This window comes from Schistocerca americana, chromosome 8 (genome assembly GCF_021461395.2).
Source record: "Schistocerca americana isolate TAMUIC-IGC-003095 chromosome 8, iqSchAmer2.1, whole genome shotgun sequence".
NCBI classification, from domain to species: domain Eukaryota; kingdom Metazoa; phylum Arthropoda; class Insecta; order Orthoptera; family Acrididae; genus Schistocerca; species Schistocerca americana.
In genome coordinates this window covers 307230669-307249634 of record NC_060126.1, presented here as the reverse complement: position 1 = coordinate 307249634, position 18966 = coordinate 307230669, and the positions used below count along the sequence as shown (strand labels likewise).

Genomic DNA, 18966 nt, shown 5'->3' with positions numbered 1-18966 from the left:
TTGCAGCAAAAATAGCAGTTATGGTTCAACTGGCGACTATTGTGCTGAAAAAACTCTGATAGCAGAAGTAATATCTCTCCATGGAGGATGAGGAGCTTATTGTCTAAAATCCCATTGACAACAGCATCATTAGAGACAGAACAGAAGCTCAGATTAGGGAAGTATGGGGAAGGAAAACTGCCATGCCCTTTCAAACGAACCATCCTGGCATTTGTCTGAAGTGACATAGAGAAATTGCAGAAAACTTAAATCAGGATGGCTGGATGCAGGTTTGAACCAATGCGAGTCCAGTGTGCTAAGCACTGCATCACCTTGCTCGGTGTCTCCCAATACCCGTTCCCATTAGTCATGCTCAGTGTTGGTTTGAAAGCAGTGCAGGGGCCCAGTAAGATCAATGGCAGCAAGGTTGGCTCAAATTTCCACTCTCGATCCATAGTGATGTGAGCTAGACAGCTGAAATGGGAAATTCAAGTTGTCAAAAATATTATTAGTGTTGTTTCCACTAAAATGCTACTGATTGGCATTGCCTTCACCTGGGAGTATCTGTCAATAGCTATAAATATATGTTGATACCCTTTTGATGGTGGAAGCAGGCCCACAATATCTATGTTTATGTGCGAGAAATGGCCTGTTGCTTCTGGAAATTCTCACACTGGCTTTGTATATGTCTGCCAGCTTTGCACTGTTGACATGCTATGCATGTTCTTGACCACTGGCGACACTCTTTTTTAATGTGAGGGCACATGTTTTCTCTGTCATTTGGTTAATGGTGGCTTTTTTGCTGGGATGGGTAAGGCTTTGAACACTGTCAAATACTGCTTTATGTAGCACTACAGGTGCAAATGGTCTAGGAGAGAGCTGAGATATATTGTACCAAATAATGTCTTTGGTACCTGCTAATTGCGTTTGAGTTGGATGGCAGTTGAATTGCTTTGTAAAGCTTCTGTGCTGTTTGTCTGTGGCTTGCACTGCACAGAACTGATTGTAGTTAATTGTACAAGCGATAGCACCAATCTTGAGAACAAATCAGCAATTACATATTCCACCCATCTTGTATATCTTGCATCTGTCATAAATTTACCAATGAATTAATACTGGCAAAACTGTCATGGAGAACAAAGCTCCTTCAGTCTCTTAAAAGTGAATGTAATTGGGTTATGGTCTGTATAGACTACAATGGTCTGGTTTCAGCATAAGGATGGAGAAAAAATCTAAAACACTTCTCAGCATATTGATGGGGAGCCACACCGACAGCATTCTGGCTAGCATCTACCACCACAGCTAATGGTACACTATGTACAGGGGACACAAGAGAACTGTTTTTCTGGCTTTTACCTTTTCAAAGGTGTGTTGCACCTCTGGCATCCATGGTAGTGGACATCAGCCCATGGTGTTGTTACCTGCCAGTGCTGCTGTCAACCGTGCCTTTGTCTCCACTGCTCCCAGCAGGAGTTTGTGGTAGAAGTTAATTATTCACAGGAACTGCTGAAAATCTGTTGGATGTTGGATGTTTTTAAGGACCTTTATCTTATTTTCTGGTGGACAAATACTGATTACAGAAACAGTAAGGCCAAGGAATGTTACTTGGCTTTGTAACTGAACACATTTTGTTTCATTTACTATCAAACTGTATTTTCGTATCATGTCAGACATTGCATTAAGGTGTTTCTCATGTAATGCTGCTGTATGAAAACTACCAAAGTATCATCTAGATACACAAAACAAAAATAAATTTCCCATAGCACCTCATCTACAAAATGCTGCTATGACTGGGCAGAATTTTTTTACACCAAAAGCGTCATTATCACTGAAGTCTTGAGAATGTCTTCTTCTGCCACAAGAAATTGGTTATAAGCACTTTTACAGTGAGTCACACTAACAAATCGTAGCACTGGCTAATACATTCATGGAGACCCTTACATTAGGGCCTGGATGGCAGTCAGAGACATCTTGTCTTCTTCTTCTTCTTCTTCTTCTTCTTTAGATATACTGGTGCTACGCATGTCAGATGTTTGTATGATACCTGTTTGTAACGTTTCCTCAAATTCTGCTTCTGCCATGAAAAAAGTATTTGGTGGCAATCTCAGTGGCCATTGAGGGACCGGTTAGCCGTGTGTTGTCTTAATATGGCACACTGTGCTGTGCAATACTTAATCTAAGTGGCTGATAACTTCCTGTCTGCCCTCTGGTATAACAAAATTACAGAGTGAAATGATGATATCCGTACGACTTTTGCCCTCATTACCTGTGACCATCTCACAACCCATCTTGACTTATACCATATGGAGATTTATTCAAGTCCTCAGTGTTGAATTAAATCTGCATCCAATGGTGGCTCAATAATATTTGCAAGTATGAACCTCCATTTGGACTTCTGACTGAAACCCAGATCAACTGTTGCTTCACATTCGCCGTATGTTGTTCCAGTAAAGTGGTAAGGTGAGCCCATTGGTGCACTTTCATTCTGTCTATATATTTGCATATTTACATCTCAACCTAAGCCGATAATGTAGCAATGGTTTGCTTGCACAATAACGTAAACAAAAATGGTTGATTCAGTGCATGTGTGACCATGGTCGATTTATCACTGATAATTGCAGCAATTTTGAGTGCTGTGTCTTGGTTAGTTTTGGTTATGTCATTGCCAGTGCTTTCAGAAAAAATAATGGCTCCTTTGTTTATGAGCTGGCACTCTTGTGAAACAGTGTGACTTTCAATACCTACTGAAAGCCACGTATGTTGTTTGTGAATGCGCATGGAGATGTGCAGATTGCGACCTGGCCACTAAAATGCCTGTGGTAACAGCACATTGGGTAATTTTGTTTCCCTTGTGCCATATGGCCATCAGTTCTGAGTTCTGTTCTGCTGGTGGAATGAGTGACTATCTTTTTTAATTTGACTGGTGCAGGTCCACTTGTTTACTGTCAGTGTTCATTTGACATTTCAGATTTTGGAGCTGTTCATTAATGTTTGTTTGCTGTTCATGCCATACAGCAGCGGTCTTATCGAAGCTGACATTGTTAATTGCTTGAGTCACCGCCATTGTGTTTGCCTGTTCCATCATAGCTTGAACTTTGTTTGCTACTGATACTAAAGACTTAATATCACTTTTCTGACATACTGCCACAGCTATTTTGTGTTAGTGAAAAATGATGCAGCATTGCATCCGACATTGCTTCTTCCTTGATGATCTTTCTTAAGTGATGCCATATTTCTGACAGTGTTGTATCACTGACATGTTTGAACAGGAATACTTGTTGCATGTGTTGGTTTACTGATTTACACATTTGGCTGACAAAGGTGTCCCTCAAATGGAGATACTACTGTTGCAAGGGTGGTTTAAGTATAATGTCTGAAACCATTGTGACTGCTTGGACATCTAAGACGTTAACTGCCACAATATCACTAATAACATCTTTTGCATGAATGGCATGTCTAACAGTGCAGACCACAGTTCTGTTTCCTCTGGTACGAATTTCAGAATTTGTACTTCTACTCACAGCATGGGAACTACACTGGCTTTGGTGGGCAAATTGTTTATCATATTTGTAGTCTGTCTTGTCGTTTGTGGGAATAACTTAATATAGAATGAAATTTTTCACTCTACAGCGGAGTGTGCGCTGATATGAAACTTCCTGGCAGATTAAAACTGTGTGGCGGACCGAGATTCGAACTCGGGACCTTTGCCCTTCACGGGCAAGTGCTCTACCAACTGAGCTACCCAAGCACGACTCACGCCCCGTCCTCACAGCTTTAATTCTGCCAGTACCCCATCTCCAACATTCCAAACTTCACAGAAGCTCTCCTGCGAACCTTGCAGAACTAGCACTCCTGAAAGAAAGGATATTGTGGAGACATGGCTTAGCCACAGTTTGGGGGTAGTTTCTAGAATGAAATTTTTCACTCTACAGCAGAGTGCGCGCTGATATGAAACTTCCTGGCAGATTAAAACTGTGTGCCGGACCGAGACTCGAACTCAGGACCTATGCCCTTCGCGGGCAAGTGCTCTACCGACTGAGCTACCCAAGCACGACTCGCGCCCCATCCTCACAGCTTCAATTCCGCCAGTGTCTCGTCTCCTACCTTCCAAACTTTACAGAAGCTCTCCTGCGAACCTTGCAGAACTAGCACTCCTGAAAGAAAGGATATTGCAGAGATATGGCTTAGCCACAGCCTGGGGGATGTTTCCAGAGCACTTGTCCGCGAAAGGCAAAGGTCCCGAGATCAAGTCTTGGTCTGGCACACAGTTTTAATCTGCCAGGAAGTTTCAACTTAATATAATTGAGTGTTTCAGTTTGAGTTTGGAGATCACTAATTTCCTTTTGCAGATCTTCTTGCAGAGCTTTATTTCCATTTGAACCCATTTGAAGACATGACGCGAATTCACTGTTTGACTTTGTACATTACCTGGGGTTTCTTTGTTACTTTGTATTCCGTGGGTTACCAACTTATGGTATTCTTCCATACTACATGCAGTAATTATTTAGTAAGACACATGTAACCGAATATGCTTGTTTTATTCTTACTATTACAAAAAAAAGAAGAAGATTTACATATTTAATCATTATCCAAAGTCATTGCTCCCCACATGTTCTATCCATTCTAAGTTAATTGAGATTAATAGTTAATGCATGAGTATCAGTGGTAGTTAAAATAAACCAAACACATGTTAAGAATTGGTGCATAATGTTCCATTGAGAGGTAACAAATATTCAAAAGAACAGTGTTATAGTTTATCTGTTTTTGCTGCCAAATTGAAAACTGCTTATCTGTATAATGAATTTGTGGAAAAGTAACTCTGATTGCTTTGTAGATCTCAAAGCAGTTTTAATGAAGTCTCATTAAAAAATGAAATGTTTGTTTACTTTTGTTCACCTCACACATCTGATTGTAAAGTGACATACTGGTGTATTCTTCAATTTATTTATTTATTCAAGAAAAATAATTGCCCTACCTGTTTCTTTCTTTTCCAGCTGCTGAGGGTCCCATATCTTGGACAGCAGTCCCTGTCTGGTTTGTTTAGGAGCCAGCTCAAGACCCTCCCACCAATGAGCTTCTCGATTGGCACTGCGTCCAGTCTCAAGGCAGTCTGGAACTGCCATCCTCTACACAGGTGTTGTTCAGTACTAGAAATATGTATTTTAACATCACAAAAATACCAGAACAGTTCTTACTCGTCCAGAGTGCAACTGAAATATTTGTATTGTGGGTTGATAAAATGTTTGTTTAAGTTGCAACACAAACTAATGGACTCAGTTCCTTTCCTACTCATTTAAAATATATAAAAAGATGCCTGTAGCAGTTTCTTCACGGGAAAAACCTACCACTCCTTCAAATCGCTGATTAGTAATTTCACTCTAAGATCTAAAATAAAGAACAATTTTGTGTAGCTATGCCTTTAGAAATAGTATTTAGGAGCACCTTCAAATTGTATGAAGTACGAAACATGCTCGCAGAATACAACTTATAAATGTAGACAAAAGAAAACTTTAAAAATAGAGAACAAGATAGCTGTTTCAGTTCAGTTTCATATAAATACATCTACAGCACTATATACTTTTTTCCCAGAAATGTATACATATATTAGTCACATAAAAATTATAATTCGGAATTATTCTCAAACACAAAAATCTCTTAATAAGAAAAGTTTGACATATATTTATCTTAAATTATATAATGCTTTCATGTGTGCATTTGCATGTGAACAGAAGGTTCACTAATATCTGCTGTTCACACCTATTATATCTTACAGCAACAGTACCACAATATAAAGCACAAAATTAATTTTCATGTAGATTTTACCTCTTTACCTGGTGCTGAGATTTGAATTCTGTATTTAGGTTTAAATGTCTTTAATTCACTAATAGAAATGAGAATCACTGCAAGTACAAAATAAAATTAAAAACATCTCTTATTGGCCACTTCTTCTTAAAAATATCTGATTCACTTAGATTCAAAGTCTGAAAATACTTGATATCAAAATTACAAGAAATGATGTTAATTGTAAATATGCTTCTAGTCTTACAACACATAGGTGACTTACATATCTTGATGATTGTCTAAGAACTCGTGTAAATGCTAAGTAGGCAGTAGTAGATGAAAAATAGCTATTTGGTACATACATGAGGAAGTAGCAGCCTGATTCATAGTAGAGTCATTGTATTATGTTAATTCAGTGTAGCACTTTACTGTTATATGAACAAATCACACATAATTAATTATGAGGGGTGCATCTCTCTGTTTATGTAGACCTTAGCAGTTCTATATCAGTGAAGATTCATCTTCATGGTGGGATTTACAGTAGTGATGAATAAATAAATGAACAAACCATGTAGAAATGTTTTCTCCTGTTTCATAATTTTAATAAATACATCTGCTTTGCTTCATAGCTAGGAGTACATTGTTTTTAGTGTATGGACCCAAACATGTTACCCTGCCTTGCATTATTATTGGTGAGGGCAGTTGTATTCTTATTTTGCAGTGACCTATGCAGTTAGTAACACATCTTTTGACACCACAACCTGTGCAAAGTAGGAACACATTAATATTGCACTGTTTAGTTTAGTTTATCTTGTATCCAACTGTGATTTGGATTCTCTGCTGAGCAACAGTAACACCGTTGAGTCTGAGATATTGAGGTTAGTAAGAACAACGGTAACACTGTTGAGTCTGAGATATTGAGGTTAGTAAGTAATGACAGCCCTTCAAGGCTCCCAGACAGCACAAGCAGGGAGTACAATGCACTTATGCTCTGATGGAGTTCTGCACTTAAATATGTGCTCACAGTCATATACAGCCATTTGCCTGTTATCTCTTGAAGTCTTTGGACAGCATCATTACACTTCTTATACGCTTTTCACTCTTCAGTATTAATTCTGGGCTGATTTTGTACACTTACAATATCATTGCTGTGATTTGACTCTTTTTTCTAGTCAGCCATTCATTACATGAACTCACGCAGAAACATTGCCAACTCGACCTCATATTTTAAGGACAAAATAGCACATTTGCAAGATATCAGCCCCAGCAGTTGATCTCGCATGAAAATTTGGGCCATACTTTTCAAAGTACCCAGTTATGACCTTCTGAAAATATGGATTTTAAACTCTGCATGCACCAGCTGCTTGTCACTCATTTGTCCCCATTGGAGCTGCCTAAGGCACGAATGTGAAATACTGTATAGCAGAGTGAGTCAGATGTTCATGTTCATAAGGTTGATGAACAAACACGCAATAATGCTTTGTTCATGGTGTCAAAGTACATGGTTTGTATTGTGTAGTTGTTGCCAGAGACCTCTTTGCTTTGAACACTTTTATGTTTCAATTCACAAATGCAGTGCAAATTAGTGAAATTAATTAGTTTGTCATTAAAGAAGTAGCATAGCACTGTTTAATTGTTAACATTACTGTTGTGTGTTATTTTATTTGGTTGGAACAGCTGGCAATGTTAAACTGAAATAAATCTGCAGGAGTTTCACTATTTTTCAGTGTGATTGGAATGGCTAAATAGTAAATTGAAAATCATTAACTCCATCTCATAATAATTCTTCAGTTGCTTTGATTTATTCATTTTGACTTTCAGGCATAATCAAACACATACATGTGTCAGACTGACATTAGGTACTCTTTTAATGTAAAATAATGAGTTCTTGAATAAAATTTCAAAACAATCAGCAGAAATGATGCCCTTCCACCTCCTCGACCCTTGCCATCAACATCCCACAAATAGGAGGGCTCCGATTGTCACTCTACTGTGCAGCTCATTAGAATTAGGCATTAGGTGGCTGCAACAGAGTGGAGCGGATCAACTGGAGCACTTGACATTCAAAAGCTGTACATTCAGAAGGTCATATTGCGTACTATCACAACTATGGTCCAAACTTTCACACAGGGTCAATTTCTGGGACTGATACCTTCTAAGTGAGCTTTGTTTTCTTTAAAATATGCTGTTTGTTCCACTGATCACCATGTCACTACACGTCAAGCAATACAGAACCTTTGCTACCAATGCCGACAGGCTAGTAAACTGATGATAAGGCTTACTGATACTAAAGTTTAGTCATTTGCATGTTCCATGGAGCATAATTGAATTTTCTCACTATGACGTGGAATGAATCAGTTTTACAATTATAGTAAATTTTCTCAGTGAAAATATGGCAACTTACAGAATATTTACATGATGACTGCATTTTGCATACAGTGATTTATCGTTAACCATTTCCATCTCTCTCTCCCTCTACTAAGTTTCACAGGAGAGCCAATGTGAAGTTTAAAAGGTAGGAGATGAGGTACTGGCAAATGTAAAGCTGTGAGGACAGTTCATGAGTCATGCTTGGGTAGCTCAGTTCATAGAGCACTTCCCCGCAAAAGGGAAAGGTCCCGATTTCAAGTCTCAGTCTGCCATACAGTTTTAATCTGCCAAAAAATTTCAATGTCATACTGTATCAAGTGCTTCTGTGTATGAAGAAATGTTGAACCTGTTTGAATGCAAGAATCATTTGCCCATATCTGCCATTCTGAATTCTTCAAAATAAATCTGCATGTGGCCTCAATATCCAAAGCTTTGTCTGTAAATGAAAGGCAACCACTATATACTCTAATAAACAATGTAAAAATGTTAGCCTGAGCAGAAATAGTTTAAAATGTGAATATAAGATGACCCTGTGTTTTTCAAATGATGAATTTTGGAAAAACCCCATGTTATAATTGGGTAAATACACTATTCAGCTCTGCATATCTAGGACTACTAGACCAATGATAAGTGCAGCACATGGTGAGGAAATAATAAATAGGGTGGAAACTTCAAAATTCTTAGATATTCATATTGATGAGAATTTAAACTGGAAAAAGTACATTCTGGAACACCTAAAACAACTTAGTTCAGCCATGTTTGCACTTAGAATCATTGCAAATCTTGGGGAGAGACAACTAAGTAAGTTGACATATATTGCATATATTCGTTCAATGATGCCATATGGAATAATGTTCTGGGGTAGCTCATCTTTAAGAAAGAAAGTCTTCACCACTCAAAAGCATTCTGTAATAGTAATACATGGGGCACGCCCACGAACATCTTGTATACATCTATTTAAAGTGTAAGGCATTCTGACTACAGCTGCACAGTATATTTATGTCCTCATGGAGTTTGTTGTAAATAATCCACTTCAATTAAAAAGGAACAATGATGAACATAATTACAATACCAAAAGGAAAAATGGCATTCATTACTCCACATTAAGGTTGTCTTAAGCACAAACATTAATATTGCATAACAATGTTTCATTCTGACAGTGTGTTCATTCTGTAAATATTAGCTGTTCCAGTTTACTGCATTGTATTAACCTATTTCGACTATCTCCTGACAAATGATCAGGGTAGTAAGTATTATATTCAAATGTTTTATGTTTTTATGTTATACTTTCTGGCATGTTCCACACCCACGAGAATCTCATTTTTTAGGTCTATGGAACAAAAACTGAATCCAATCTAATCTAATCTCAGGCAATCATGCAGATGCATTATTTCTTGATTTCCAAAAAGCATTTGACTCAGTACTACACCTACATTTATTGTCAAAAGTAGGATCATATGGCGTATAAAGTGTAATTTGTGACTGGATTGAGGACATTTTGGTAGGTAAGACACAGCATGTTATCTTGGATCCAGAGTCATCATCAGATGTATAAGTAACTTCAGGTGCGCCCCAGGGAAATGTGTTGCGACCCTTGCTGTTTATGTTGTACACTAATGACCTTGTAGACAATATTAATAGTAAAATCTGGATTTTTCCGAAAGATACAGTTATCTACAATGAAGTACTGTCTGAAAGAAGCTGCATCATAAACATTCAGTCAGATCTTCATAAGATTTCAAAGTAGTGCAGAGATTGGCATCTTGCTCTAAATGTTCAGAAATGTAATATTTTGCACTTCAAAAAATAAAAAAACATAGTATCCTATGACTATAGTATCAATGAGTCACTACTGGAATTGGCCAACTCATACAAATACCTGGGTGTAACACTTTGTAGGGATAAGAAATGGAATTGTTTCAGTCATATGTAAAGCTGATGGTAGATTTTGGTTTATTGGTAGAATATTGTAGAAGTGCAGTGAGTCTACAAAGGACATTGCTTACAAATCTCTTGTGTGACATGTTCTAGAATATTGCTCAAGTGTAGGGGACCCATATTAGATAGGACTAACAGGGGATATTGAACACACACAGAGAAGGACAGCACAAAAGATCACAGGTTTTGTTTAACCCATGGGAGAGTGTCACAGAGATACTAAACTGGAAGACTCTTGAAGATAGACATAAACTATCCTGGAAAAGTCTATTAACAAAGTTTCAAGAAATAGCTTTGAATTATGACTCTAGGAATATAATACAATCCCCAGTTTATTAGTCAGATAGGAACATGAGCATAAGATCAGAATAATCACTGCACACAGAGAGGCATTCAAAAAATCATTCCTATAGTGTTTCATACATGAATGGAACAGAGAGTACAGTGGGATATACCCTCTGCCATGCACCTCATGGTGGTTTGTCAGAGTACAGATGTAGTTGTTGTGTAAAAGGTTGTGAGTAGAAACTACTAACACACATCTGTAAGGTTCAGCATGTATCTGTATTTAAAAATGAATTTGCGATACGTATGTAAAATGACTCGTTCGACATCATTATGATTTATCGTGTAAATAATCGATGGAACATGAAACTAACAAAATAACTACCTAACTAATGTGAATTATCCTACAATATGATGTGATAATACATTAGTGACAAAGTAGTTAAAGTAAGTCAACATTTTGGCATTTTCATCTTCTTAATCTGATACTGTTCATAGTTCAAAAGTTGCAGAACTTAAGATGCCGAGATGATCTGTAAAATGTGACTTCCAGTTAAGGTTCTTTTCAATATAATCACCTATAAATTCATTTAATATGCTATTTCATTTATTGCTATAGCCTTATACATGATTTCTAATAATGTAGTCAGGCCTTGAAAAGTGCTGAATTGCATGTACTGTGTTTTATCCAAGTTCAATGACAGTCCATTTGCAGAGAAACAGTTATTATTTTCAAGAAAAAATTATTTAAATTTTCAAGTGTTTGAGGTTTTCCATTTGGTTTGATTACTGTATGTGCATTATCAGCAAAAAGCACTATGAGTGTGGTGCGTCTCCACAAAAGCAGTACACAGTGACTTCAGAGGATGCCACACAGAGGGCAGTCTCAGTGTGGTGCTGCACGTAGTATTGCCAGTTGCCTCCTAGATGGTGTACATACCAGGAACTACTTTATGCTCCCATTACAAAACATTCAAATAGCCCATTCTTCCACCAATATTTACTTCTGTCACCACGGAGCACACTGAAACCCTAAGCTATTTGATGTATCCACCACATTGACCACAGTTATACATTCATAAACTAAGGGCAAGATTTAAATGAATGCATGCTAACACTTTGCCAGTTGCCTAAAGTTGACAACAGTTATTGGATAGTTCTCATCTGCAGACATCAATCAACAACTAGTCCAATTATTTACCTACTGAGAGATGGAACTTATAAATTCTCTAACTGCAGTCCATACAGGACTACAATTAGATTAGTTAGACATCTTTTACTATATTAGATTATATTAATTTTAGAACTTTTATGTAAATGCCATGCCTTCTTAATGAACCAAAAACTGAGTATCATTTGAAGTACATTGTTTTAATAAATGATTGTTCTTGTTTTTCATGTGTTGCCCTAGTTATTCTGTTTTAGATATATTGCCTGTGATGTGACCATGGCAAGTGTGCATGTAGGCCACTTTTGTATAGCTACAGAACTCTGTAGCTGGGTGTTCATTTCATGCTACATTTATGTTGGGCACCTAGGTTGTTGGTGAATGCAACAGTTTGCTTCTTGGATATGATGACAGATGATTTATATATAACAAGAACAAGGGTGGCTCAATACAGATCTCTGTGGCACACCTGTAATGATTATTCCCATTCTGAAGATGCTGTATCACTGTGTACACTGCTTGGGTTTATTGATGCGACATTTTTCATCCTTTTGGACAGGTAGCATAAAAACCAGTTACCGGCAGGATCTCCAATACCATAATATTTCAACTCCCTCTAATACAATAATTCTTGATTTTCTCTAGGAGAATGTTGTTCATTTTTTATTTAATTCTTTTGACAGGTCAAAGAAAATACTAATTGACAGTATTTTCTGTAGGCTAGGTTGTACATTGGAGAATGGTATGTTCTGTACAGAGACCCTTTTGAAATCTAAATTGTGACTAGTTATCTTACTATGAGAGATGTATGTTATGATTCTTGCATACATAATTTTTTCCAATATCCTTCAGGAGAAGGTCAGTAAGGACACTGGCAAGTAATTGCATTTTATTACCTTTCTTTTACAGGGGTCTGACAAGAGCATGTTTCATCCCATCTGGAAATATAATGTGTGACAATGATGCACCACATATGTGACTGAATATATTGCACATAAGTGTAGAACAGGACTTTCAGATTTTACTTGAGATAATATTAACTCCTAGAAAGTGTTTGCTTTTGAAGAAGTTAATTACATTCTTAAGAGTGTGGAGTAATCGTGATTTGACTGTATGTATTCTGTTGCATTCTCCCTTGAATCATTCATATCAATTTTCTGAACAACTTCCTGGAAGTGATAATGAAATAGAATGGCTTTCTGATGCCTATCATTTATTATTTTGTTGGTTCCTTTAACAATAAAGTCCTCATATCCTTAACTGGTTTCTCTCTTCACTATTGCCTGGACAGATTTAATTTTAGTACATGAATTATTATTTCAAACATTATATAGAGGTTTTTAAATCACTTTGCTCAAGATAGCACAGTGTTTCTTGTAGCATGAAACCAGTGCTGCTTCTCTGTTTATCCTAACCAATTCACACAATTTCCTTTTCCTTGATCACGACATTTTGATTTCTTGTGACATCCAAGTTTCTTTTATTTCTTATTAGTGCCCTACTTCATAGTTTTCTTGGGAAAACAGCTGTTAAAAATTGCTAGAAATCCATCTGCAAATACTTTACATTCAGATTGGGCATCTGTCACAATATACACAACCCTCCAGTGCTTCCTGTAAGGTTGCCTTGAACTTTTCTCTTGTTTGTTCATTACTCTGTGTTTCATGATACCACTTCATTGTAGACAGGTATGTTATTATTGTTGCTGTGCATCATTTATATCACTGTGAAAGTGCTCTCCTGTAAATAATACTGTCTGTTAGTGTGTTGCTTTCATGTGCACTTCTGGTGGGAAAATTTTAACAAAATTTAGATTAGCAATGATAAGTAAATTTCCAGATCATTTCTTTTATTTGAATACTTCATGAACATTCGCCTACAATATCATTTGCTTTCTTTTATCTGCTACATGATGCAGAAATGGTTTGGTTTTTCAAAACAATAATTGAAAATTTTCCAGTGAGTATCTATGTGCTGCAGTAATTATAAGTAACTTCTTCTAGTAGCAGCAATCTGTGTAGGAAGACAATAAATAAAAACTGTAGTAATAGATGGTAGCCATCAGCCTCAGCTCATTATACACCCACAGGGAAGTCATATTATGTACTCCATGAGTGGACCAAACAATCAAACTGAAGATTGAAATCGGAGCCTCCCAAGACACAGGCTGATTCAGAAATGAAATCCCAGAGGAACAAGAGGTAAATTTATTTTATAGGTGCCTCATAGAAAGACGTGAGGATACAGGATTCGTTACAGCGTCCAGCTTAGACACTGAGTAATTGGTTTTACATTCATAAGCTGAAGACAATCATTGCTGGACATTAAAGGGAGATTTTTAATTTTAGTTTACTTCATGCTTATGTTCCAGCAGAGAAATTAGTGGAGGAAGGCAAACAGCTATTCATTTAAATTTTCTGAAAAACATACGACAACTGTTGAAATGATGATATCAAGATAAAAACAGGGGATTTTTAACATCCAAGTAGGGAAAGAACAAATATTCAGGCCAATTATTGGGCTGTATGGTAAGTAAATAGCTAGTAATGACAGCAAAATTAGATTAACCCTATTTGTAACATCTGGAAAATTGTTTATTGTATTCACTCTGTTCCCATGCAGAACATCCACACAAAACATTTCAAAAGCGGCAATGCAAATGGATCAGAGAAAATTAATCAAGCACAGTGGTGGTAAGTTGGAACAGCTCATTGTGAACACAGTTAGTTTAATCTCGGAATGTCATGACATTGGAAGGAAGGAATTGTATGTACTTCTACATGAAAGGACATCAAATAGAGTACGCAAATTATAATATAACACTCCTAAAGTTGAGTTCATAGCTGTTTCTCAGTCTCTGATGTATCTGTTGCCTCCTATTGTTCAGAGAGAGGTAGGCTGAGATCAATGAAAATTTATTATGGGGGAGTCTACAGTAGAGCAGATTTTCATTCTGAAACAAATCTTAGAAAAAAAGCACCTGAGCAACATCCTTAGCCTTTGTTGTTCTGTCGTCCTCAGTTTCATGTGATAAAAAGTATCTGATCACCCGTAAAAACATATGTTTTTCATATTAGATGCATTGTGCGGCCACCTACTGTCAGGTACTCCATATAAGTGACCTCAGTATTCATTAGACTTCATGAGAGAGCAGAATGGGTCACTCCACAGAACTCACGGACTTCGAACGTGGTCAGGTAACAAGGTGTCACTTGTGTCATATGTCTGTATGTGAGATTTCCACATTCCTAAACACCCCTAGGTCCATTTTTTCTGATGCGTTAGTGAAGTGGAAATGAGAAGAGACATGTACAGCACAAAAGCATACAGGCCAACCTCGTCTGTTGACTGACAGAGACTGTCGACAGTTGAAGAGGGTCATAACGTGTAATAGGCAGACATCTATCCAGACCATCACAAAAAAATTCCAAACTGCATCACGATCCACTGCAAGTGCTATGACAGTTAGGCAGGAGGTGAGAAAACTTGGATTTCATGGTCAAGCAGCTGCTCATAAGCCACACATCATGCCGGTAAATGCCAAATGACGCCTTGCTTGGTGTAAGGAGCGTAAACATTGGACGATTGAACAGTGGAAAAACGTTGTGAGGAGTGACGAATCACGGAACACAATGTGGTGATTCGATGGCAGGGTGTGGGTATGGCAAATGCCCAGCGAATTTCACCTGGCAGTGTGTGTTGCCAACAGTAAAATTAGGAGGCAGTGGTGTTATGGTGTGGTCATGATTTTCATGGAGGGGCTTGCACCTCTTGTTTTGAATGGCACTATCACATCACAGGCCCACATCGATGTTTTTAGCACCTTCTTGTTTCCCACTGTTGAAGAACAATTCAGGGATGGCGACTGAATCTTTCAACACAATCAAGCACCTGTTCATAATGCATTGCCTGCGCCAGAGTGGTTACATGACAATAATATCCCTGTAATGGACTGGCCTCCACAGAGCTCTGACTTGAATCCTCTGACTTGAATCCTACAGAATACCTTTGGGAAGTTTTGGAATGCCGACTTCGTGCCAGGCCTCACTGATTGACATTAATACCTTCCTCCATGCGGAAATCTGTGAAGAATGGGCTGCCATTCCCCAAGAAACCTTCTTCCAGCACCTGATAGAATGTATGCCTGCAAGAGTGGAAGCTGTCATCAAGGCTAAGGGTGGGCCAACACCATAATGAATTCCAGCATCACCTATGGAGGGTGCCATGAACTTGTAAGTCATTTTTAGCCAGGTGTGCAGATACTTTTGCTCACATACTTTATTATGTTGATAATTATCACTTTGGATTTGTCTAATTACAACTAAAAAAAATGGAAGTAAATGAGTTTTCATTTCCTAGTGTTGTGCAAATGAAATTTTGAGTGGCTTCAACACTAAAACCAGAAGAAGAATACATCTGAAACAGGATTTATGAAATTTGCCACTGATGTTGCCTTTCAAATGATAAATGTAAAATGTTATGACATGAAAAACATTTTATTCAGTTGTAACTAGGTGGATCTGAAGTTATAATAATTATCAACATAAAATTACATTAGATTTGTTGCACAACATCTACTCACTGATTTTAAAACTACATATTATAGTGTGAATAGAAAGAATAATCTGCCCTAAGAGAAATGGTAACTCATGAGACTCTGGTGTGAGTTGTTGAGAATGACAACAACCAATGTGAGAAGCAGAATACTGGCTCAAGGAATACTGTTGGAGCCACTGGATCTTCACATTGATGTACTTCAAGGGAGCACATTGGCACCTGTTTTCTTTTTAATGTAGATTTGGAATATGTGATAACAGAAGCTAACATGCTGAGCAAGAGGATGACCATCCACGAATCAGTGCAAATGTCTGCCTATCTCAATAATATAAACATATTTGTAAGGTTTAAGAGGGCACTGGAGAAGTTGTTTACCAGACTGAAAGAGGCACGTAGGAATATGAGACTGGCCAAAGTAAACAAAGGAAAATTGCCCCTATCATTAACTTAATATGGGTGGAATTTGAGGAGACTGAACATTTTAAAAACCTGGAAGAGAGTGAGACTCTCAACAAGGATGTCTTTTATGAATTTAAAATAGTAGCAGCTAATACAGCTTAATTTTTCTTAGCAAAATTACTTTCTCTGACGTTTCCATTTTGCACCACTAAACTAGCCATCTATAAAATGCTTATAGACCAATGTTAATATATACACCTCAGAAACTTTGCTAATAGTAAGTGATGCAAACTTGTTTAACATCTTTGTTCTGCAGAGTAATAGTCCCTTATTGCAAAGGAGAGGGTGAAAAAGACTGCATAGCAATGAACTATATGCCATCAATACAGATTCTTTCGTCAGACTATAAAATCACCAAGAAGTTTGATGAGGTGGGCATGTGATAAGGATGGCTGATACAGAGGTACTGAAGAAAATATTGACTGGAAATAGCAAAGGGTAATAAAAACTGTCAGTGACTGAAGACAAGGGGGTAGATTATGCTGAAGAAGACCAACAGAGAACAAGACACAGGAATTAAAAAGCAATGGTGCAAAATCGGGACACCTAGTGGATGATTATTAACAGTTTCAAAATCAAATCAGAGTTTTGCCAAAAGTTCGCAGCAACCTGAACACCTATAAATGAAATTGCAGTGTTTTATGCCTATCTTTAACCAAAAATGGAATTAGTCTGTTAAACTCAAATCTTCCAGTTTCATTACCACATATCCAAAATGGAAAGTATTTTAACTGCATTTTGAAGAAATTAGAAGAAAATAAAAACTAGTTACCAAATTAAAATGATTTTCTTTATCCATGATTATAAGTTAACATGCTGCACACGTGAATGCTTAGTAAAATTCTTTAACAAAATGTTGGCATGACAGTAGCAAACCTGTTACACTTGTAATCCAATAACACCTGAACATTGTGTGTATTAACACTAGCTCAAGTTATTACAAGATAGAATTACTATGAAAAAGTATTTACTTGAGCATGTCTATAATAAATAATGATTTTATGTGGATATGACTACCAGTCAGATGGCTACCCACATCAGTGGTCACTTCTGTAGCTCATTACAACATGATTAACTTCACTGGCTTCTTTACAACCCATACCATTTGAATCCTCACTACCAACGCAAGTTCTGGAACATCCTTCAGTCCTACAGTCTTCGTAGCCTCACTAACAACAATGATAATAATAATAGTAATAATAATAATAATAATAATAATAATAATAATAATAATTGTTACAAAACTTGTGAAATCATATGACCCAAAAACTTTAACAGAAGTTACACTGATCATGCAAAATATTCAGCAAATGGAGAAAATGTGGAATGACTGGAAAACTGCACTGGCACATCTACTGTATAAAAAGAGAGAATGAATGTTAATGATTATAGAGGAATTCCCCTTCTGCCTGTCCCATACAAAATTCTATCTCAATGTCTGCTGGACAAAACTGAGGAACATCAAGAAGGCTTCAGACCAAATACATTTTGCCCAGAACTAGTTTTAGTTCTGAAACTAATTTTCAGGAAAAAAAATTATAATAATAAAATACACACTAATAAAATCTTCTCAGACTTCCTGCCATGTCAGGTTGTTAAAATCCCATGAACTTCTGATTGAACACTCCTAAGATTGTTGATGAATTGAAGGTGCACTTTGCTCTCCACAGCCCCATGTCACAGACTTGAAAATCTTCTCTATAAGAAAACTTGTCAAAATGGAAAAAAACTGAGTCGCCAGTATTTCCTGAAACAATGCCACTGATAAGATTTAGTGATATCTCCAGGTATTTGCACTTTGCTTCTGATTCACCAGAAATAAGGCGTGAAAGCATGAAAAGCGGAGAGCTGACTCACAGATAGGCACAACAAAAAGACTGTAACAAAGAAATAAAGCTTTCGGCCATTATTTGTGACAGTCTTTTTGTTGTATCTAACTGCAACTCAGCATCTCTGCTATATGGTGAGTAGCAACTTTCCTTTTCATAATATTGTTGCATTCCATCCTGGATTTTCCATTGTTTGAACAACTGAGGAAGGTAAGACCAGGCAGTTCACAGTTGCCTGACAAGTTTTCTGGCAAAAATTTCAGCATCAATGAAAGTATGATGAAGTTTCAGTGGACAGACTCTCATATGTTCAACACACTGACCAGTCAGAACATATTAACTACGTGCCTAATAGCCAGTACGTCGATCTTTGGCACAGATAACAGTCACGAGGCAGTGTGGCACAGAAGCAATGAGGCCTTTGCAGGTTGCTGGAGGGAGTTGGCACCACATCTGCACACACAAGTCACCTAATTCTCGTAAATTCCAGTTAGGGGGCGATGAGCTCAAGTGCCATGTACAATCATATCCCAGTGTGTTCGATAGGGTTCAGATCTGGAGAGTTGGAGGGCCAGCACATCAATCTGAAATTACCACTGT

General features: G+C 37.4%; 1 protein-coding gene across 1 annotated transcript in view; it reads right to left on the bottom strand.

Moving 5' to 3' along the window:
- The window catches only part of LOC124545787 (SANT and BTB domain regulator of class switch recombination), a 133005-nt gene that overhangs the window by 31869 nt on the left and 82170 nt on the right, over window positions 1–18966 (bottom strand). Inside the window, exon 8 of the mRNA XM_047124734.1 lies at window positions 4955–5089. Coding sequence (XP_046980690.1) covers window positions 4955–5089 — 135 coding nt within the window. The remainder of the gene's footprint in view (window positions 1–4954; window positions 5090–18966) is intronic.